Source organism: Eublepharis macularius, chromosome 12 (assembly GCF_028583425.1).
Source record: "Eublepharis macularius isolate TG4126 chromosome 12, MPM_Emac_v1.0, whole genome shotgun sequence".
NCBI lineage: Eukaryota > Metazoa > Chordata > Lepidosauria > Squamata > Eublepharidae > Eublepharis > Eublepharis macularius.
The window spans coordinates 28,812,629-28,835,290 of NC_072801.1; the positions used below are offsets into that span (position 1 = coordinate 28,812,629).

Consider the following 22,662-nt stretch of genomic DNA (forward strand, 5'->3'; position numbering starts at 1 on the left):
AATACCTAGATTCAGCACGTGTTCTCTTACCTCAAGGTTTGCCGGGATCTGTAGGTGTCCTGGAAGCTTAAAGTTTAGCATTTATAGAGCAGCAGGAAGGGAAATACAGGTGCCTGTATTTCCCTTCCCCTTCCTGATGCTCTGTAAATGCTAAACTTTAAGCTGCCAAGACACCTACACTTCCCAACAAACCTTGAGGTAAGAGAACAAGTTTAGCATTTACAGAGCAGCAGGAAGGGGAAGGGAAATACAGGCGCCTGTATTTCCCTTCCTGCTGCTCTGTAAATGCTAAACTTTAAGCTTCCAGGACGCCTACAGATCCCGGCAAACCTTGAGGTAAGAGAACACATGCTGAACCTAGGTATTTCTTCTCGTGTGTTTTGGCTCTAAGGAACAGTACTGGTTTGTCTTGCAATGTCCTTTGAACATTGATAACGTCATATGATTAGGTATTATCATCCTCTTCTGGAGAGCTGGATTTCTTTCCCATGCTTTGGTTAATTCTGGCTTTATTTCCTCACCTTATCCACATGGACAAGTTCTGTCTGGTAGCCATCGACTCATGAAAACTTCACTGTGCATTGAATTGTAATTTGGATGGTCTTTGTTTGTTGCAGTTGTTTACCTTCCTGAATATTGTCCTATTCTCTTGTTGATAGGTAGATATGCTATACAGCAAGGAGAAAAGGGATACCTATATAATTCCTAATGATCAGCAAGAGAATATGACAACATTCAAGAAGGTCTAGGTTAGGGGAACTAACTCTGGCCTTGAATGGAGTATAATTTTTTTTAAAAGTAGGCTAGCCATGGTCTTGTAAAATTGTAAATTCGAATGTGCGCAAGTTCTTTTCTCAGTTAAGACACAAGCGGCTTGTGTGAAGTGATCTTCAGAATTCTTGTGCTTAAGAAATGCCCTGCTGGTGTCAGATCAAGTCCTTCATTATTTATTATTTCTTTAATTTATAGTCCAGCTCTCTCACTGGGACTCAAGGAGGATTACAAAACTTTTAAAAAATACAATGAAAAGAGTATAAGACATGCAACAAACAATGCAATAAAATGGGATTTGGACCTTAGAAAACAGTGGAATAAAAGCAGGTTAATGGTTGCAGCCAGTGGCAGTTGCCATTGTCCCCCTGTGGACCATCCTTTGGCCCCCTCTTGCTCTGTGTCATAAACTCACCAACAGTAAATTTTGTCCTCTGTCACTTCCTTCCAGAAATCGAGATGGTGATCATGGAACGGTGCAAACTGTCTTCTGTGATAGAACAGAACATAACGGATGAAGAAAAGACAGCAGCTGCTTCCGGTGCCCAGATGTCAAACTGGAACAGGTATGGGCAGAGAGTGACCGTCTTATATAAGCCTTTCTGTGCTCAGCCCTACATAAGACAGTGCTGAAAAGCTTTTGAGCTCTGGCCAAAGAGCTGCAGTTTACATTGTGTGTTTACTTCATTTATACCCCACCTTTCTTCCCAATGGGGACCCAGAGCAGCTGACGTGATGTAAGCTGCCCTGGGTCCCCACTGGGGAAAAAGGCAGGGTATAAACAAAGGAAAGTAACTAGACATATCTGTCCCATGCAGGGCCATTTGGTGCACTAGAATCCCTCTGTTTGCTTTGTGGCAAATTATAGGGCAGCGATGGCAGATTCTGAAGTGTCTGTGTCTTCCCTAGGCCTTTTCTGGAGCTGGTGTACAAAGCCCTGGACTGTGCTGAGGACGATTACTACGCGCTGTTTGTGCTGTGCCTTTTGTATGCCATGTCTCATAACAAAGGTAAGAACTCACTCTCCAGGAATCTTCTGGACATTCTCACCTTTTGGCTCTGGCTCCCAGCACAATGAACAGAAATCCCTAGAAGTGGGGTGTGTTTTTTTTTTAAAGCTACACTATACTAATTAAAAAGTTGTTACAGACAGTGAATTGTTGGTCTGAGTGGCCTGGCTCTCAGTTGTGCATAGTGGCAAAAAGAGCTTGCACCTGCTTGCAAAACTTGGAATGCTCCTTGGATTTATTTACTTTGCCTTTCTGCATAATGAAGAGGCTGCCACTGTGAATGGAACCATTGCTCTTGTCATGGTTTTGCGGACTCTCTTGCCCAGGGAGGGAAGCAGGTGACTGGTGGACCTGCTTTTTTCCATTCTACAGTAACATCAAGTGGATGCCCAGCTTGAAAAATGGAGAAGCATTGAGAACTTTATTTTTATTTTACTGCATCTTTCTCCTCAACGGGACTCCAAAGCAGCGTTCATTCTCCTCTCATTTCACGTGATCCTCACAACAGCAGCCCTGTGAAGTAGGTGAAGCTGACAGTTTGTAACTATCCCAAAGTCACCCAGCAAGCTTCTGTGGCAGAGCGGGGATTTGAACCTGGAGTTCCCAGATTCTAGTCTGACAGTCTTACTGCTACACTAGGCTGGCTTTGCCAGCCCCTCACCACCGCCACTGACAGGACTTGCTGGAAGGAGAACAGAACTTTTCCTAGCTTATGGATCAACTGGCTGCTGGACTGGAAGTCTGTGACCGCGCTCCGGAATTTAGCAGGAAGCATGTACTGCTTTGAGCGTTTGGAAAAGCGCCCTATAAATGTTTTAAATAATTGAGCAGGAAAGCTAGGACCCACGGGAGCCTGCAGCCAGGAGAGATGCTGGCACTGTAGCGATCAGAGAACTTCTGGCATTGATCAGATGTTCAGGGGCCCACTTTGGTCTGGGGCTGAGGGGCGCGGGGTCATCTTTCCCGCTCCCTTTGCACCGTTTTCCCATCTGAAGCAGCACCCTAGGGACAACTTCAGAAGACCCTAGGGACAACTTCAGAAACCAACAGAAGACTCCCATAATGTTGCCTGGTTTGGATCAGCGTAATAGTAATGGGGGGAGCAGTGAAGGTTGAAGGGGTTGAAGGTTTATGGGGTTGAAGGGGGCAGAGCTCCAGCTCAAAGACCTTACAGGTTCCGGGTGGAGCCTCTGCTCAGGCTGGCGGAAGCTTAGATCCCATACTTGAGTTTGGTGGCTGGAGTGGGAGACTGTAAGCCTCTTGAGGCTCTGCAGCATCCTTCAGAATTGCCACCATGGGCAGACCTGGTCCTTCAGGTGATGTGCACAATCCTCTGGGCTTGTAGATAGCCTCAGTGGTCTGCCAAAAACTTACCAAAGCTGTGTAAATGCCTTCTTAGTGCCCAGCGGTGATGGAAAGGTCCCACGTCTGCTGATCGTTGCCTTTAAAGTGTAAGACGGAATCTGTTAACAAACTTAATTGGATTAGAATTGTGTGAAACAGGTTTAAGGCCCACCAAAGGCTGCTGAGATGAAGACGGGGAAGATCTTTCTCCCTCCCTTTTGATAGAAAAGGGAGCAGTGAACCAAATGTATCACCAGCTGCCTCTATACTTACTGGAGATGACTGGGAAATGTTCTGTATTCTGAATTAGAACCATCTACTCATGGTAACTGCCAGGAAGAGGGAAGACGGAAACGGGTGGACATACTGGCACCTCCGTCGCAGTTACTCTTCAGTGGAATTCTACAGTTACTCCTCATTGGAACTCAACTCACATTAAGATTTGGATCTGATGGACATTTCCTCTATTGATTGCGTTATATATATTTTGCTGCTCTAGGCATGGTCGCTTTAAACATTGCTATGGTCACATTGTAACGGTTATTTATTGTTATTTACTGTCCTTGCATTGCGCACTTTATGGTGTGTGTATATATAAGGACTTCATTGTTGCCTACTACGTCCCTTTGACATTTTGATGTTTGATGACCTCTTTTGCCTTAGAGTGTTTTCTGGCAGCTACCATTGTGCTATGTAGTAGAATCGTATATAATGAAGACATAAGACTGTGTATACTTTTTTGAATTAATGTATTCATTTCTTCTTTCATTGATGTTGTAGTTAGATGGTTGCGGTGCTCTTCGGGCTTGTTTTCTGGTTGTCATCTCATCCTGCGGTCCTTCTGTTTGACAGCTGACATCAGTATTTTCCCAGACAGAGATTGCAAGGGTCTGCATTGATCCTCAGAATGTTCAAAAGCAAGAGGCTCCCATACTACTTTTTCAGTGAGGGTGTTCATATCCAGTGGATTTCTCATTGTGGAAGATGGCTGAAGCGTATCACAGCGATAGATGCTGGCTATTAATGGGATACTTCTAGGAAATCAGCATAGGCATAACTCCTTCATGCACAATTCTGCGTAGGAGAGCTGTGAACCCTCCTGACCTGGAAGATCTGGGTGGAGAGGCTGAACCTTTTGGCAGAATTGCAGAATTTCCTTTGTCATCATGATGGATCAGACATCAAACTCTCAGGAGCAAAACTGTGCTGAAATGACAACTCTTTGGTGTCCGTCCCTTGAAATAATGGCAAACAGAACATGCCTTTTAATGTGAGCGGAGTATTTTTAATGAAGATTCATCTGTTGGTGCCAGGTTTCAGAGGGAACTGAGCCAGCACTTGGCACGATGTAACAGAGCTGCCACTGTGTCTTAAACCCCCTGATCTACCAATTTGCCCATTCCTTTTCAACTCCCTAAATGAATTTACAGCTGAGCTTGCTTTTTCCCTGGTAGCCCCATCAGACAGTATAAAGAAGGTGATTTGGGGCTGGTGAATATTAAGGAGCCTGGAGGATTTTTTGAAAAAACAGAAGCAAGCATTTGCTCCTTTTTGTCTTGAGTCTTTAATCTTTTCTGGATGCCCTGAAAAGCTGTTTTTAGCTTGAGGAGGAAAACCAAATTTTTAGTTTTTTGCTATTTTATATTCGTCTTTTCCATATTCAAGGGGACTGTAATAGAATGCAAATTTGAAACCAATTAAAGCCAACTTTAAAACCAAGAAAAGAACTCCAAACAGTAATAACAGTGACAAACCAAGGGGCAGCTCTGGAAGCAGCCACCCCCCAAAAGAAGCTTCCTCTGAACAAGTACGTTTTGGGGGGCAAGGAGAGCGCACCAGGACAAACATCTAGTGGGGGCTTGGCATTGCATCACAAATGAACACTTTGGGAAGTTTATATGGGAAGTTCGCTCACAGACCATTCAGGGGCTTTTAAAGGTCAAAACCCGCCTCATGGCTTGGGCTCTGAAAAAGTGTTTTTTCCCCTTGCTACAGTAATACTGGATACTAGTTCTGTGCAGAATAAACTGGGGACTGTTTTGAGTCACCGGATGGGGAAAGTGTTCAACCTTCACAGGGCTGCTTTTGAAGCAGAAATGGACAAGTCATGAAGACCAACTTCTGTGTCAGTTCTAAACACTGCCACCCATCTTGCGGCTGGTACAAGGCCGACAGGAACACTTTACAACAGTGCCACAGGCTGCCAATATATTTCTTGTTGAACACTGTCCAGGGCTTCTCTGGAGTAGGTGGGAAGCTATGGTGGAAGAGATTAGGGGAAGGGGACCAGGACAAGTTCTGGAGCTGCTGATGGTCTTTCTTTAGATCAGCTGAAAGATGAGTGAAGCACAGCCGCCGGTTGTGTGTTGAGGTCCAGAGAGCTTTAAGGGCTTTCTTGGTCACGTGGCAAACCCTGTTTCAAGGCTGCTGCTGAATTCCTGTCCAAACTGCATTTTGGGAATATATAATCCCAGGAAGCTGTTGCCTGCCCCGTAGGTATAAACTTCAGAATATTAAGGCTGTTCAGCAAGAAATCATGCACCCCTGCAATCTCCGGACCCAAAATGCAACGAGGAGTATTTCTGTTATCCGGTCTGCTTCAAAATCTAAAAATATGTACAAAACATCAGCAGGCTCAGCACATATGGGAAGGAATTCTTTCGTGGGCTCAGGGAAACTGGGGCTAGAAGTGATATTGAAGGGTATTTTAAGGCTGGGGCGAATGAGCCCTGATTTGTGAAGCATGAATGGTAAGCAGTTTTGCTGGAAATGCTTGCCCACCTGGAATTCAGGGATGAGAGAGATTACAGAGATGAATGTGTTGGCCTTACTATCAAGATAGAAATGTTTCTGGATTCGGTTTCGTTTTCTCAGCCATGCCGGACGCTCCTCTCGGCTGGTCCGGGAGGAAACGACCGGGCACCCTGACCGGGCGGCTGATCCGCAAGGATTAGCCCCCAGGACTCCCAGGGAGGGAGCCAGGGTCCGGGACGCGGCGGGAAGAACTCCCCGAAATCAATGCGGGGGGGGGGAATTGCCCGTTTGTCCCTATGGAGGCCGGCAGATGTGCGCGGCGCCTCGAGTGCCGCCGGGCAACGAGAAACGGCAAGTAAAAGAAACAGGCGGAAGCCTGTAAACAAGCGAATCCCTTCTGTTCTACAAGCGTTTGTGAAGGAGAGGTTGATCTGAAGAAGACTCGCTCTTCCCCTTCGTTGAGTTCCAGAATTTTGTTGGCGCCTCCCCCCCCAAAATGGCAGCAAAGAAGCAAAGTCCCGCTCTCGGTAAGTCAATCTCGGCTACCTTGCAGAAGGGGGAGTCGCTCGAAGAGTTGGTGCGCAGGGCGGTGGTGGAAGCTATAAAACCCTTTGTTGACAAGCTGAACGAAACTGATCAAAGGGTGGGCTTAATTGAAAGCGAGGTGAAAACCATTAAGGCAGCAGCGGGGGGGGGCAGAAAAGTCTGCTCTGGAAAGTGCATCACTTGTGAAGGCTACAAAAAAGGAGCTGAAGTTGGTGGAGAACCAGCTGATCGGGCTACAGGTGGAACGAACGCAGACAATTTTGCGTCTCCAAAACGTGAAAGAGGAGGAAAATGAGGATCTGTGGGATGTGGTCTCGGAACTACTGGCGACACCCGCGAGGACGACTAAAGAAGAGGTTAAAAGCGCCATTTTGGAGGTCCGTCGGGCTTCTTCAAAATATGCAACAAAGCGACAGTTGCCTCGTGAGATCATTATTGACTTTTCATCTAAAAAGATTCGGGACACCATCCTATATAACTCATACAATGCGGATTTGGACTTTATGGGTTTGAAAGTCAAGATTTTGAAGGACGTTCCATTTCTAGTCCGGAAACGGCGTTTTAAATATAAAAAGTTTGCAGCTCTTCTGAGGGACCATGGAATAAAGTACAAATGGTTATTCCCGGAAGGAATATGGTTCAGATATAAAGATCAGGCCTATAAGATATTATCAGAAGATCAACTAAAGGATTTTGAGAATAAAAACCCAGAACTCTGCTGCACCAAGAACGAAGAAAAGGAGGAGCCGGAGGGGGGGGAGGAGGAGGAGAGCATCACAACAGCAGTTGCACAGAGAGAACTGCGTCCGGGACCTAGAAGGGGGAGGAAAGTTTAATCAGAATTTGAAATGTTTATTCTCTGTATGATTAACCACTCCATCATTATTCTATGGAGCTATTTTTGTATTATGACAGTATGAAGGGAAACATTGAAGTGTAGTGTTTAGTGTTTGTAGTTTATTCCCCCCCCCTTTTCCTTTTCCACCCCCCTTTGTCCCTTCCCTCTCCCCTTTCCTTGTGATAGTCTGGTGTAGTGTTTTGTAGTTATGAAAAATAAAAAAAATTATAAAAAAAAAAGATAGAAATGTTTCTTTCAGATTTAGCGGATGGACAATGAGCTTTTCTGCACATACTCCTGCAGTATTAAAAGTCGTTACTGTAGCATGCATTGTAGAGGACGGCATCATGAATAAACCTGTTCTGAGAAATTGCTTTGCTCTGTTACAGGAACTGCTCGCTGTACTGAAGCTTTAAATGATTCTCGCGTGCTCAAACAAGTCAGCAGTTCCATAAATCCTCTCCCTTCCTCAATACGCATGCATGCATGTGTGCATATGCACAAGCGCAGAAAGCAGAGCAGTGTAGCAGATGGCGTTGAATGTAGATTGGTTATGTTCATTTGGTATCTGGTGTTTGATGGTGGGTTTCTCAATCTATCCTGCATCATAAGACTGTTAGGATAAAAGAGGAATCATTCCCATATATATCATTCTGAGAAAAGGGCAAAGAAGTGATGAGGAAATGTAAAGGTTTAATCACTGTTATGCCCATAGATTGTTAAGCCACAACAGATGCCTGTTTGGATTCCTATGGGTCGCTCCTGAATCTTCTGTAGACAGATGTAAAAAGAGCGCTTTCCATTTTCAGTCCCGCCTCTACATTAGACAGAAGACCCGTGAATAGCTAAGGGCCATCTTCATTCACAAGTCTTTTCTCTACAAGCTTGTAGCACATGTTATCATTTTCTCCCCTTCTTCTCATTGAATCTTCAGACTTAGGAGGGTTTGCCTTTGTTGACAACAGACCTAATAGTGAAATGCAAGGAGATGCTTGTGTGTGTGTTCTTATCAAGATGCTACCCTAGGGATCGCCCTGACCTGGGTAGCCCAGGTGAGCCTGATCTCATCAAATCTCAGAAGCTAAGCAGCGTTGGCTTTGGTTAGTAATTGGATGGGAGACCTCCAACGAAGACCAGGGTTGCAGAGGCAGGCAATGGCACGCCACCTCTGTTAGTCTCTTGTCATAAGTTGCCATAAGTCAACTTTGACTTGAAGGCACTCTCCACCACTGCCACCACCCTAGAGATCAGCAGCAGCACCATTCCATCCCTTCCCCAATATGCTGCCAACCCTGTACAGACAGACTTTAATCCAACAAGGCCTGTTTCATAACTTCAGTTATTCACAAAGTCTTGCTGAAGGTTTTAATCAGTCCTTACAAGATCATGAGCTGAAAAGGTGTCGGTTGCATGAAAAGGTTTCAGAGCCATGAAGTGGAGATGGTTGAATTGCTGGAAGGGATTTGGTTTCTCAAGAGGCCAGCAGGAATTGAGGATGGGCCAGTGAAGCCAGCGGTCTTTGTCTCTGGCTGCATCACCTCCCTCCTGTATCTTGTGTGGGCAGCTTTGGGAACATAACAAGTCTTTCTCTCCACTGGTGCCACTCTCTCCATCAGCTCTACAGTTTCTCTGAAGCCCCTTTTGGCCATCAAATGCCAGATTGCCATAAATGCTGCTGCTTGATTTGCAGGAATGGAGCAGGAGACGCTGGAGAGGATTCAGCTTTCGGCTCAGGATGCAGAGGAGAAAAACACCTACAACCCTGTTTTTGCAGAAAGGCTCATCAGGATAATGAACTTCGCAGCTCAGCCAGGTGAGACGTTCGTCATATAGGGTCTTTTTGTGTGAACCAGAGGGGGCGGGGGGGAACCTCTCTGTTTTACTTTGTAATAAAATACATCTTTTGTCTGAGCCAGAAGCCCCATCAGGTTATAGCAATTGGAAACCTGAAAAAAACAAAGCAGCCATTGCAGGCATTGTAAAACGCAGCAGTAGGGAATCAAAAGGCTGTCATGCGCAAGGGCTCAGTGCAACATGCTCTTATTGGGCAGTAGGGAGATCTAGTGTTAGATGCCAGAGGCAGGCTACAGCCCTAGGTGCAGAGGGAGGTTGAATTCCAGGCACGAGGCCTTAGAGCAGATGGCTCTTTGGAAAAGAGTTCAGTATTGAGCAAGGGAAAATTGGGATTCCGAGTTCAGTCATTTGCTGAACTTTTCCACTGTATTCAGTTGTGTGCCTGCCATGGCCCTGAGGATAAGTTGCAGAAGGCAGCGTTAGTTGCAACTGTTGTTGTGTTTTTTTTAAATAAGAGAGGTACAAAGAAATCTTTGAAAACCAGTGAGGCAGTGCCTAGTAAAAGCAGCCCAGAGGCTTGGGTTGGAATATAGTTTTCAGAGGGGGGAGGGGGGCGTGTCAATGCCTTTCAGGATTCCTTGCCTCTTACATCATCCTTGTGACTAGCAGGTGCAGAGTAAATCATACAGAATTGTAAAATCATGCAAACGCACGGAATTTGTGTAATTTGGGCAGAAGTTGTGCCAACGTGTAGAAATTTGATCTGTCTTACGTTTTGTAAAAAAAAAAAATGCTTGGTGCATTTGGCACAGTTCCTGGGTCTACTTAAATAAGTCATTGGCATGCCTTGCTGTGAGCGCTGAGCATAGAAGTGAAGTTTTCATCTTCTTGCAAGGGGGTCACCGGCTTTCCCAAGAGTGTGGAAGGGAATATACAAGGCCAGCCATGGAAAGTGGGGCCAAATTGTGGTTTTGCTTTGGAGCTAGCTGGGTGCCTTTCCAGTTCTGTGTTGCAGCTAAGTGTGAAAAACCTTTGGATCGTCTTTGCATAAATGTGCCCCATAGCAGACGTCCTAGAATCAGGCTGAAATTGCCATCATCATACAAAATCAATCATCGATATTTTGCAGTAAGGTTTTTGGCTAACTCTTTCCTTTTGTTCCCACTTTGTAGATGGCAGAATCCGTTTAGCTACCTTGGAGCTTGGCTGCTTGCTGCTGAAACAGCTGGTGTTGTCCAAACATGGTAGTATTATAAAAGATGTTCACCTTGCCTGTCTGGAAGTGAGTGTGGTGTTTTCCCCCCCCTGTAATCTTGTACTTTGTTGTTGCAGCCCCAAGTTTGCTGATCCAGATTAACTTGTAGAGCTTTGCCACTGGTCACCTCTGTTGGCTTTGCTTTGCAAGTAAGTGTGCCAGCTTCCCAGAAGTTGAGCTGAGAGTACAAGTTGGAAATGGTGGCCCTTGAACTGCACTCCGGACATTCCTGCGCAACTGGACTGTCTTGTCCATGCAGGAGAACTGAGTTACGAGTTATTACTATAGTGCTATAGAGCTGGTATGGTGTAGAGGACAGAGTGTCAGACTAAGATTTGGGAGACCCAGGATCGAATCCCCACTCTGCCATGGAAGCTTGCTACTTGATCTTGAGTCATTTGCACCTTCTCAACCTAACCTGTCTTGTGGTGATAAATCAGAAGAGAGGAGAATGATGTAAGCTGCTTGGGTCCCCGTTTGTGGAAATGGCAGGGTATAAATGAAATAAACATGTAGTGCAATGTCCCACTGTGCATGTGTGGCTTTGACCTTAGGCAGAGGTCTTTCTCTGCCCTTCTAGCCCAAGATCCATTAGTTAGTGATGTCCAGGGACCTGGGGCGGGCTGTGGCCCAGCCTGTACTTTGGATGCCGAAAGTCCGAGGTTCAGTCCTCAGCATCTCCCGCATCTCCAGCTGCAGTGATGTGAAAGATCTCCCCCAGAGATGGTGGAGAGCTGCTGATGGTCGTAGATCGACCTTGAAAGGCCAATGATCTGACTTGATAGCAGGTATTTCATCACTCTCCTGTGGGACTTAGTGCATGCCAAACATAGGCTGCACCACTGCTGTGACCCCTACCTGATAGTGTTTCTCCGCCAGCCTCACTAGAGGGCCATGAGAATTGCTTCTGTCTCCTAACCTTCTTTATAGAGAAAGTTTCAGGGTGAGGGGTGGGGGGAATTATTCCTTGGAACTTCTGCCTCCTTTGAATTCCTGTCACTTCTGAATAACTGGGAACCCATTTCTTGATAGCTGAGTCTTTCCTTTTCTGTTAGATTGTTGACTTGCTTATAAACAAGTGCTTTCAGAGCAAGTTTTTAACTGTGTACATTGTTTCCTTATTGATCTAATGTGAGATTAAAAACAATACTGTGTTAAGCAAATAAGCACCTCGTAACATGTATCTTTAATTATCAAGAACCCAAGAGCACAAGTAGACATTGTGCCTCACAAGTTGGGACATGGGTGTCTGACCCGGCTCATTACATGAAAGGCCTGGGGAACTTACTTTGAAAGTGCTCCATTACTCCATTTGGCCGCAGAGTGCTGCAGAGGGGGAGGACTTCAGGATTCCCTCCTGCACTGCTTTTGCCAGTTGCAATGGCTGCAGGGGGCCCTGTTTGCCAGTGGGTGCCCCCTCCCCCGCGCAACCATTTCTGCTGGCAAAAACAGCATAATCTGGAAGCCTCCCCTCCTCCCCTCTGTGCAGTGGAACAGAGTGCTTGTGAGATAAGCTCCCCTGTTCTTCTGTGTGACAGTCAGGTCAGGCACCCGGGCCCCAACTTCTGACCAACATAATGTCTACTTTGGCTCCAGAAGAACAAGAGATCCCTTGGGAGTGGCCCCCAGTTTGATATAATATGGATTATTGAATCAGTTATCCCCCCAAAATTCTGATGAGCATGAAGGAATATGTGGGCATAGGATGTCTTTGGCTCAAGCCAGAAAGGGTGTTAAAAGTGATCACCAGCACCTGCCATTCAGCCAGTTAACAAAGCTCATAGAGAACTTGTGTCTGTCTACTCTTTACAACTAACACCAGGGCTTTTTTTCAGCTGGAACGCATTGGAACGGAGTTCTGGCACCTCTTGAAAATGGTCACATGACCGGTGGCCCCGCCCCCTGATATCCAGACAGAGGGAAGTTTAGATTGCCCTCTGCAGCAGGTCGGAGGGCAATCTAAACTTCCCTCTGTCTGGAGATCAGGGGGCGGGGCCATCGGCCATGTGAACATTTCTGCTGAGGGTGATTTAAACTTTAACCCCCCCCCCCTTGTTCCAGCACATCATTGTGCAGTCCTGAGTTCCACCACTGAGTTCCACCACCTCTTTTCCCAGAAAAAAGGCCTGACTAACACCAAATGTTTTTGTTTGGCTGTTGCATCCTGAACCAATTATATCTTCTGAACGACCCTCAAGGGTTAACCCTTTGTAGAACACGTTACAGTAGCTCAAATGAGAGTTGATTAGGGCACATAACCTTTTGTTTGGGGCAGGGTGTGTGTGGGGGGGGGTAGTTCACCATTCAGCCCAAGGTGATCAACCATACTTTGAGATAGTGTTTCCCAACCTTTTTTTCCCATGGAGGAACCCCTAGATTAATTTTTCAAATTCTGAAGAACCCCTACGTACAAAAATGTTTACAGGCTGGAAAAAGTTGATAGTAGGGAGCACAATTCAGTTACTGCTAAATTATTGTAATGTGTGTTGTCAGTGATCTGTAATAATACAGTATGAACACAAACACAATATAACCTTGTATATAGAAACCGTAATAACTGTGCACTGCACCCAAACCCTGTAATATAGAGTCAATATAACCTTAATAACTGTTGTATCTTGAGGAATATTTGGAATTTTTTTGCAGTATTACTGAATTTGATTTCTCATGGAACCCCTGACAATGCCTTGCAGAACCCCAGGGTTCTATGAAACCGTGGTTGGGAAATACTGCGAGTCTGAACTGAGAAATTTGCTGTTCCTTCTAGGGTGCAAGAGAAGAAAGTGTCCACCTGCTGCGGCGTTTTTATAAGGTATTCTCTTGCTATAACTATCCCAGACCAGCTAACAGAAGGGATGGTAGAGGAAGCCGTCCTTAGGAGAGTGTTCAGGTCAGCCACGAGAGTCTTACAGAAAAGCTGCAATTGAATAGGGGACATGCGTGGCTCTTCCCCTGGCTTAACAGCACAGAGCCGAGTTTGCAGGTCTCATTCGTCTGATGCACCTGTTTCTTTCATCAGAGTAGGTCCATCAGTGTAGAGGTCATGAGCCACACCTGTTCAACCAGCACCAATTTTGTAGCCAATTTTTGAGAATTCTGCTCCGTGGAGCACGGCCTGAGGGAGGCCCTATTTCAGTGCTCCATGGGATCTCTGTGGGGAAGATCTGTCCTGCAACAAAGCACACTGTGTGGTATGTCACAGTGCAGTTAGGCCACCCACAGAAAACCACTGCAGACCCCATCTATCCGCCACTCTTGGGGAGGGGAAAGCAGCCTCCTTCCCTGGATTTTGTCTGCCATTATTCTTTATTTTCTCTAAAGTGGTATTAAGGCAGGCTTGTGCACAAGGTGGCCCTAAGGTGTGTCCTCTCAGGAGCATGGAGGAGGGCCACTGGTAGGCTGGCAACTTGACAAGGCTCATGTGAAGTTGTCGCCTGCTCACAAATGACACTGCAATGTAGGTGTAGTATATGCAGCTAGCACCATGTGTAGCTGTAATCATAGGCATCTTGGTGATGGTGTGCATGGAGGTGCCAACTTAAATGTGGCAAACTTACCACGTGCCAACTTAAGCGCAGCAAACTTGCCAGGTAGTCTCTGGCACTCCACCACCAGTTGCTTCAAGCATGAACTGGCCTCCAGTTGATGCCTGTTTGTTTAATTCCTGAAAGCTACAAATGAGACGGAAATGGACATGTGACTTTCCAGGCATTTAGGCAGCCTACTTCAAAAGCAGTGCTGCTGCCAGATGGGCCAAATCATTGGGACGTATAAGCATCTGACTGTAAAGGCTTATGCTGAGAGAGAGAAAACTTTAATTAAACTTAAGAAATTAGTGTTGGGTCTCTATTAGTTTGATCAAAAGTAGTTCCTCCAAGATTATAGGTTGGTGGACAATGAGATGTACCATTTCTTGAGGCTTCCAGACCACCATTTAATGAGAAACAGAATTATTATGGAGGGATGGAGATGACTGTCTTCTTTTCTTTAAAGGGAGAAGAAATTTTTCTGGATATGTTTGAAGATGAATATAGGAGTATGACGGTAAGTAGTGTGAAAATGGCCACGGCTGTAGGGCTGTAGAGCAACTGGAACATTAGTGTGAATCGTCTTGGGGCGCTGCATCTAAAAAGAAAAATATTCTAGGGCTGGGCACCAAATGTATGGATGTTGTTTAGAGCCCATTGATTTATGCATTATTTGTCTGAATTCCATAGGGCTTGCAGAACGCATGTCAAGTTATTTACGTAACAGAAAGAAAATGTCATAATTAACTCATAGTAAGATATCTGTCAGTGCCATCTCGCCTAATGCTCTTTGTCAAATGGAAGAGTTCCAAGTTGATAAAGTTCAGCTGCCCAAACTCTTTCCTGGAAAAGAAACCAGGACCCAGTTGGAAGAACCATACAACTTGTACCATGTGGCCAAGGGGCATTGGTAAAGAGTTCTCAAATAGCAGGAAACCACCACCTCCCAATACCAGGTGGCAAACAACTTTTGAAACTGAGCAGACTTTCGAAAGCGGTTTGCATTCCTGGAAAGATCTCCCAGTAACATTCTCAAGAACTGCACTAGGCATGCCGAAGATCTGAGGCTTGCCTGAAGCAGGTGTTTGTGTCCCTCCTCTACTACCTTTATGAAATAAAGAGTTCAAGATGCAACTGAAAAGAATCGTGTCGTCATTATATCATTGTAAAACAATTTGCAATTTATAAAATGTCTGTAATTAACAGCTCTTTTTCTATTGAGTTAGGAATAGCACTCTGTGAAATAGGTTCCATTTAGGTGTTGCATGTCTTCAGTGGACAGAGCCGAGATCCTTGCATGTAGGACTCTTTCACAAAGTGTTTGGAAGTACAGTGAAAGGATAAGATTATTTTATGCATGGCTGAAAGAGCTGAGCCAGCAGCAGCAGCAGAAATCCAGCCAAGGGGTGAGAAGGTGGGACTTCAGTGGGAGCAGGAAAAGAGTGCAGGAGGGTCAACTCGGGCATGGCGTTCTGTCAGGGGTAGTGTCCTCTGAAGAGAGAGGTGTGTTGCCCGTACTTTCTTACCATTCTTTGACAGAAGCCAGGCAAACACAGGTTCCGTGTATAACAGAGATCACCAAACTTTTTGAGTCTGTGAGCATGTTTAGAGTTCTGAGACAGGTTGGTGGTTAGAACTACACAACGGCTGTCACAGGCAGCAGAGCCAACCATGAAATGGCTGTCGCAGGAGATGGAGCCAACCGCAAAATGCCAGGTAGTGAGGTCTAGGGGTTTGCACACAAAAAAATGGTTCAATTTGGATCTGGGTAGCAGAGATACCATAAAAACTCTGGGTCAGATTCTGTCATCTGTTTCTGTAAGATTAGAGAATCCTGAATTTATCCAACCGTTATTCCCTATGGGGAAAGCTATCCAAGGGACAGACAATGGGGCATTTTTCCAGCAAACTCCACTAAACTTGCAGGGAACCTACTCCTTCCTGTCCATTAAATACCCACCAGGTTTCAGGAAGATTGGATCCTGTGGGCTAGTTCTTAGGGCCCCTAAACAAAGTCTCCCCCGCCACTCTCCATTGTTTGCTATGGGGGTGACATTTCCAAGGCTTTCTAATCAAAGAGGACCCTTAAACAAAGGCAACCCCTGGCCAAAAGCCAGTCCCAATGCAAGTCCCACTCCCATACAAGCTGAACCAACAGAACCAAACTACAGCAAGGGAATCAATGTCAAACCCAGGAATCCCAAACTTGAGGCAAGGGGGGGATGGGTCTCACTGGACAAGCAGCGGAGTTTAAAAGGCAGCTGGTGGCTGCTTGAAGGACTCTTTTGAAGCTGGGAGTTGGAGGTGGGATGGGAATCCACAGCCCTCGTGGAGAAAAGCAGGCAGCAGAGGCAGAGCAGCAGCCAGACGACAGCCGTGCGAAGTGGCTTAAAGCTCTGTGGCAAGCTCCGCAGCTGGAGAGTGGCACGAGGCCAGCAGGGGAAAGGATGCAGCTGGCAGAGAGGCTGGGAGAGGAGCCAGCCAAGAGCATGGGGAGCCATGAGGGTACAACAAGCCACAGGAGATGATCTTGCCCCCTCCCCCCCCCCAAAAAAAAACAATGTCTGGGGAAAAAAGGCTTGGAAAATTCAGCCTGCAGCATTTTCCAGATTAAACCAAACAAACTGAGTTTAATCATGCCCATCAGTATCCGGCATCCCAGATCTGATTTGGGATTCTCTCATTTGAATCGGCATAGCCAGATTATGCTGAGTCAGCATAAATCCTGCTATATAAACGCCGGATTGCACACCCCTTGTGAGGTCGTGCATAATTCTAATAGTAATTCTTCCACTTTTTAGGCAGCTCTGTTTAACAGAGTGCCGTTTAAAATGAACATATTGTTTAAAAATATTTTATTGCATATACACACGAACACAGTAAAGAACCTTATGATGTGGTGGCTGCCGCCGCCGAAGCAACTTTTTAAAAATAAGTTCAGGTAATCATATCTCCAGTATCCTGTCAGAAGCCTTGCTGAGCAGCTGCCCCCACTCATTTTTTTAAAACTACTTGGTGGGGTACCAGGAAAGATGTGAGTTCCATGAAGCCCACAGACCACCACATTGGGGACCCCTTATCTACAACAACCAATGAAGAAAAGCTACAATGTGTGTGGGGTGGAGGTGAGAGGGGGTTACTTGCCCATGAACTAAAGAACCAAGATCCAGTTTGTTCCCTGGGTCCAAGAGGGCTTTGAGTTTATTTCTTGTGCAGCCCCATTCAGAGTTTTTTGGGGAGGGGTTGATGCATCGCAGTTTTATGTTTGGAATTGTATATTGCGTGCTGATGGTGAGGTTTCTTTTCCAGCTGAAGCCCATGAATGTGGAGTACCTGATGATGGATGCTTCCATCCTGCTTCCGCCTACGGGGACACCACTAACTGGGATCGATTTTGTAAAGAGACTACCGTGCGGAGATGTGGAAAGGACACGCAAGGTGACTTGCGGGGAGCGGGGGGGGGCAGCTCTTATTGTGGGGATGGACAGAAAAGGAAAAAGGGGCCACATGTGCTGTGATCACTACTGGACTGCTGCCCATCTTCACGCGGGGCAGAAGGGACTGTGGATCTGCCACTGCTTCTGGGATCCCAGAGAGGATGCGGCGGCAGCTGTGGCAGAGGAATTGGTAGCAACAAGCTTTCCTTCCTTCCTGTTCCAACTGAGATGGGGTCAGTGGCAAAGATAGCTACGTATAGCTTCCCTTTACCTTACAACCTTTTTCAAGGGGCTGATTGTAAAGAGGGGAGAGAACGTGGTAGCAGTGATAATTGCATTTGGGGTCTAGGAGCTGTAACAGTCAACAAAAAGGGAGACAAAGTAGAGCTATGTAACTCCATATGCAAAAGAAACCCCAGATGCAGTCCACAACATAGGAAGGTACGTGATCATCTTCCCTGCTCTGATATGTTTGGGTGGAGGATTACAAGCTAGCACCATTATTTTCTGACTCAGCTAAGGCCAGGAGAAACATCTGGCTGGGAATTGGAGGCTTCTCTTTCCCCCATTTCAGCCGTACCTCAGAACCATACGAGTCTTTTCCAGTCACTTCCTGCAACTTTCCAGACATGCTGTGAAAGCAGAGCAATTCCCTGGAGAGAGAGACATCAAAAAAGTTCTGTTTTGCCTTGATGCATCTTGAAAGTAGCTGTTGTGTCTGAAGCATGCTCTGGTGTTGGTCAGTGAACTTTATGATTGGTTCTCTAGCAATCTGTTTTCTTTTGGAACAACTTGAACTTGGTTACTTTTGCACAGAGAACGCACCACCATTCATTCACCTTGTACCAGTGACACATTCCTACTTCTCACTAGATCTGTTTGTTCTTTTTCAGCATTCATAGAATTTTTATATCTTTTGGGAGGAAAGAATAAAACAGCAACAACACCTTCTGGGTCTTAAGAACGTTCTTGGAAATGCCAGCTATCATACCCTTCTCTAAGCCATTGTGTTTATGTTGCCCTATCACAACAGCACAGTTTCCTATCTTTTATCTCTGGTTTGCTCGCACATAAGTAACTTCTAGGAAGAGCACACAGAGACTTTTTCCTAGAACAGAACTTTGATTCATCTGAGGTGAATCTGATTGGCTCAGAATAACATGTCAGCGCACCCAGAAGTCTGCACACACACATACTGCTTCTGTTTTGAAGCCTTGAGAAGTCCATCCTGATTCAGAGAATTTGCTTAGAGGGTGTTGAAAGCAAGTCCAGTGATCGAAACATTCATTTTATTCTGCCTTTGTTCTTCATGTATAGGAGTGGTGGTGCCCCTGTTTCTTCCTTAGTCTGCTCTTTAAAAATTAGAGCAATGGACTTAAGTTTTAAAAACTGTTTCTGTATTTGGCTAATCTGTTCCCTGTAGAAAGCCACAAACTACAGCTTTCTCTGCTCTTATATGTAGCACTCATTACTATGGATTACTGAAAATGCATGAGAAGCGGAAGGCTCCCCGATATTTCCCGGGCAGGTGCCCTTCAAAGCAGAAAAGAGGAGGGGGTGGATTTTTTTTTTTAAAAGCAAGGCACTTTCAACAGAAGCCTCACTTGGTTCCAGAGGGGTCTTTTCACCTGTTTCTCTCTCTGACCTTTCCTTTCCCTGAGCACCTTTCCCTTCCTCTCCTTTCATCTTAGCTGAAATATTTATTGCAGGACTTGTTGGACAAAATGTCTTTGGGTAATACTGGGATAGTACCGTTCCCCCTTACCCAGCCCAGCATGGACTGTCAGCTGACCAGTCGGTAGCTCTGTATGTCCACTCTGCCTTGGCCCCCTGTGGTCTTTGCAAACCTCCCATCTGCCAAATGTAAGACATTGAAAACTTTAGATCCTGCCCTTTTGGTATCATGAGAGGGGACAGTATGAAATCAGTGGCTGTTCATCGTAACCCGAGGAGGGTGTGCTTTCCCTCCCACGTTTGTCTTCACCTTGGGAGGGGTGGTTGTCTGTGGTAGATGGGACCAGTTGGAGTCAACAATATTTGAAAAAAAGTGTGCCTTAAAAAAAAAAGAAATGAAATAGACATGCACAGTGTAAAAATTAAAAGTTGCCAGTTGGGATTCTGGCCACAGTGCCTTCTTATTGCATGCATACTTGCAGGCTTTGGGTTTGGGTGTAGCTATTATAAACTTCAGACCAAAAAAAGAAAAGACTGAAGGGGGCAAGAGCTGGGCAGAGATCAGGAGTCCTGCTTTTCCTTTACCTTTTCCCGTTGGCAGTTGCTTGGTGAAATCATACTACTGCTTGGTTCACGTTGGCACGTTCTCCTCACCCCCACCCCCCTCCTCGGTGACCAGCTTCATTTCTTTTTTCCTGCAGGCCATCAGAGTCTTTTTCATGCTTCGTTCCCTGTCACTGCAACTCCGGGAGGAGCCAGAGACGCAGTTGCCCTTGACGCGGGAGGAGGACCTGATTAAGACCGAAGATGTCCTGGACTTGAGTGAGTAGCCAGCCGGACAGGCAGCGGTAGCCTTGGTGGCGTTCTCCGTTTTTGCTCCCAGTTTCAGAAACAAGGCAATGGAAACTCACTTGCGAACGGAGCTGTGGGGACTTTTTGCCACCTTTTTGTTTTCACATTTTAATAACATAATAACATTCGATTTATATACTGCCCTTCAGGATGACTTAACACCCGCTCAGAGCAGTTTACAAACTATGTCATTATTATCCCCACAACAAAACACCCTGTGAGGTGGGTGGGGCTGAGAGAGCTAGAAGCTGTGACTGACCCAAGGTCACCCTGCTGGCTTCAAGTGGAGGAGTGGGGAATCAAATCCGGTTCCCCAGATTAGAGTCCCACACTCTTGACCACTACACCAAACTGTCTCTCTCCTTGCTCCCCCTCCCCAGAAGCAGGAAGCTTTTGGAAGATTCATTTGAACCACTTCTTTTCTGAAAGTTGAGCCATTGTAAAGAGTCAGCCAGTTTATTTTATGTACTTCATTTACACCCTACCTTTCTGCTCTGTGGGGGACCCCGAGGCAACGCACATCATTCTCCACCATTTTATCCACTGTTTTGTCTTCACCACGTCCCCATAATATAGGTCAGCGGAGAGTGTGACTGGCCCAAGGTCACGCAGCAAGCTTCCCTGACAAAGTGGGATTCAAACCTGGCTGTCTCGGATCCCAGTCTGATGCTCTAGCCACTGCACCATAGTCTCCCTAAGCCTCTGTATTGAGTCTCAAAAATTTTTAGGGTCTGTCTTGGCAGAAGTGTTAACTGTAAAGAAGAGCTGAGTGCTCTTGGGGAGAGAGAATGTATTTGGGGGCGTGTGTAGCATCTGCTGTGGGCTTCCTGGTGGGATTTGATGGTAAGGCAGTTGGCTTTCCAGGCTAGGGGAGATGGGGGGGGATCTTCTTTGGCTTAGATGGTGTTGGCTAGCTGTGCTTTCTTTGTTCTGTCTCTCTCTGTTTTTCGGAAGAGTGTAAAGCTGTTTCTGCAATAACACTGACTGGAAGTCATGAATGCCTCAAAATAGCCACTCGATATTCTTGGAATGCTTTGTGTTTTATTTTCATAACAAATTCAGCGTATACTGGAAAAAGTAGTATCCTCATTCCATCTTGGCACACACCATCCACGTTAATAGAAGTTTTTTGGTCGTTTTTACCGCAATGAATTCCAGAGACCATGTCCTGTTGTGATTGGCTGGATTGGACAAGCAGTAGAGCCGATGCCCATGAAGCCCGGGCTCATGGCAACACGGAAGCTTGAGCTGCCTCAGCAATTCTGTTGTGAGCAGCCTCATTATTTTTCTCTGACCTCTTACCTTGCTGCTGCACCCAAAGTATCCTAAATGAGGCACTGTTGGAGGATTCACATAGAATCTGCATGTCTTGGTCCAAGTTTTGAAAAGTGGAACAGGATTGCTCGTTGTGTAGGTGGATGTTTCTGAAAAACGGATAAGTTCTGGCTAGGACCCAGGGAACAGAACCATGAGTTCCTTGTGCCTGATGAAGTTTTGAGCCTCCATTTCTTGAACAGAACTTTGCATCCACCCCCAGTAGCTTATCAGCTGCCTTGCTTATAACATGGAGATAAAACAAAGCAATTCTTCAGTTGCAATGTTTTACTGAGATCTGCATTTTTCACACTGTTCTCTGGGGATGGGGGGGCGGGGGGGGAGGTACAATTTTTTTAAAAAGCCAAAACTTTTCAACATCAAACCTGTCAAATTTATTTTTACGCTAATTTGGGGTGCCAAGTTGTCCCATCTGAATCTCTGAATTTTACAAGCCTCATTGGCAACTAGGATCACCTAGAGGAAAGCTCTGCCCCTCACCCCCTGTGGCTTGCTACCAAATCCCACTTCTGCAGCCATCACCCTTGACACAGTCCTCTTGCTTCTGGCCCGTTTTTGCTATGTGGGGTGGGGATGCTCCCATGCATGTATGAGTTTGGGGTGTGGAGTCTCCAGGTGATGCTGAACTGTCATTGCCACCAGCAGGTAGTGTGCTGGAAGGACACGTGTTGCTGTCATGTCTGTAAACCTCAAACCACTGGCGCATGAAGTCTTAGGATTGGGCTGTAAAATAAATTACGTTTCAGGGAAGAGATGATAAATAGCCGTGTCATAAACAAGATTCTATAAGCAAATGATGGTACTGAGTTAACATCATTTGCTGTCCTGTCCTGGGGATTGCTCTCCTGCACTCCCCCAATCTAGTATTTGCTCTATCAGGAAACAGTTTCCCAGGGCAGAATTTAAGCTTGTAAACTAACTGGAAATGTGATTATCATCTAACTGTCAGGTATTTCATATGGGTGTTCTTGAAGTAAATCAAATTGCATTTTTTTTGGCTTTCATATGGAATGATGTTGTTTCCTGCATATTGATTGTTTTGATTGGTACCTGCATCCAATTTTTTTTTCATTTTCAGTAATGTTCATTGAGCAGTTTAATGTATATTCCTGTAACCTTTCTTGGTTTTATAGACCAATCGCAATTGAGCTGTGGCACGTTAAAGTGCATTTTGCCGTTCTGTTTTCCAGTGTCTCCTGTCTCAACATGTGCAGTTCCCCAGCCCCTAATATTTTTGCCACATGGTGGATCGGAATATCAGATCGGTTGCTTTTCCTGGAAATCCAGATAAAATGTAGTCTGTTGAGACTGTAGCCATTTATTCCTCACCAAGACTTTACTTTTGCATGTAGGGTGTGTGTGTGTGTGTGTGTGTGTGCGTGCGTGCGCGCGCATGTGTTGTAACTTTCCTCATATGCTTCCTGCTCGTAATAAATGCTGGTTCACTGCTCCCTCGCCCCCATTTATATCCTGCTTTATCCTCAGTGGAGACCAAAAGTGGCTTACAAAACCATACTCCCTTCTT

General features: G+C 45.7%; 1 protein-coding gene across 4 annotated transcripts in view; it reads left to right on the plus strand.

The window, feature by feature from the left end:
* The window catches only part of CLEC16A (C-type lectin domain containing 16A), a 105,509-nt gene that overhangs the window by 28,218 nt on the left and 54,629 nt on the right, over positions 1–22,662 (plus strand). For all 4 annotated transcript variants that reach the window (XR_008597969.1, XM_054993187.1, XM_054993189.1 and 1 more), the window contains exons 11-18: positions 1,223–1,337; positions 1,681–1,781; positions 8,954–9,076; positions 10,230–10,339; positions 13,080–13,124; positions 14,306–14,356; positions 17,149–17,277; positions 19,652–19,772. Coding sequence is in view for 3 of the 4 variants with exons in the window: in XM_054993187.1 (XP_054849162.1) it covers positions 1,223–1,337; positions 1,681–1,781; positions 8,954–9,076; positions 10,230–10,339; positions 13,080–13,124; positions 14,306–14,356; positions 17,149–17,277; positions 19,652–19,772 (795 nt within the window). In the remaining variant the exon portion in view is untranslated. The remainder of the gene's footprint in view (positions 1–1,222; positions 1,338–1,680; positions 1,782–8,953; positions 9,077–10,229; positions 10,340–13,079; positions 13,125–14,305; positions 14,357–17,148; positions 17,278–19,651; positions 19,773–22,662) is intronic.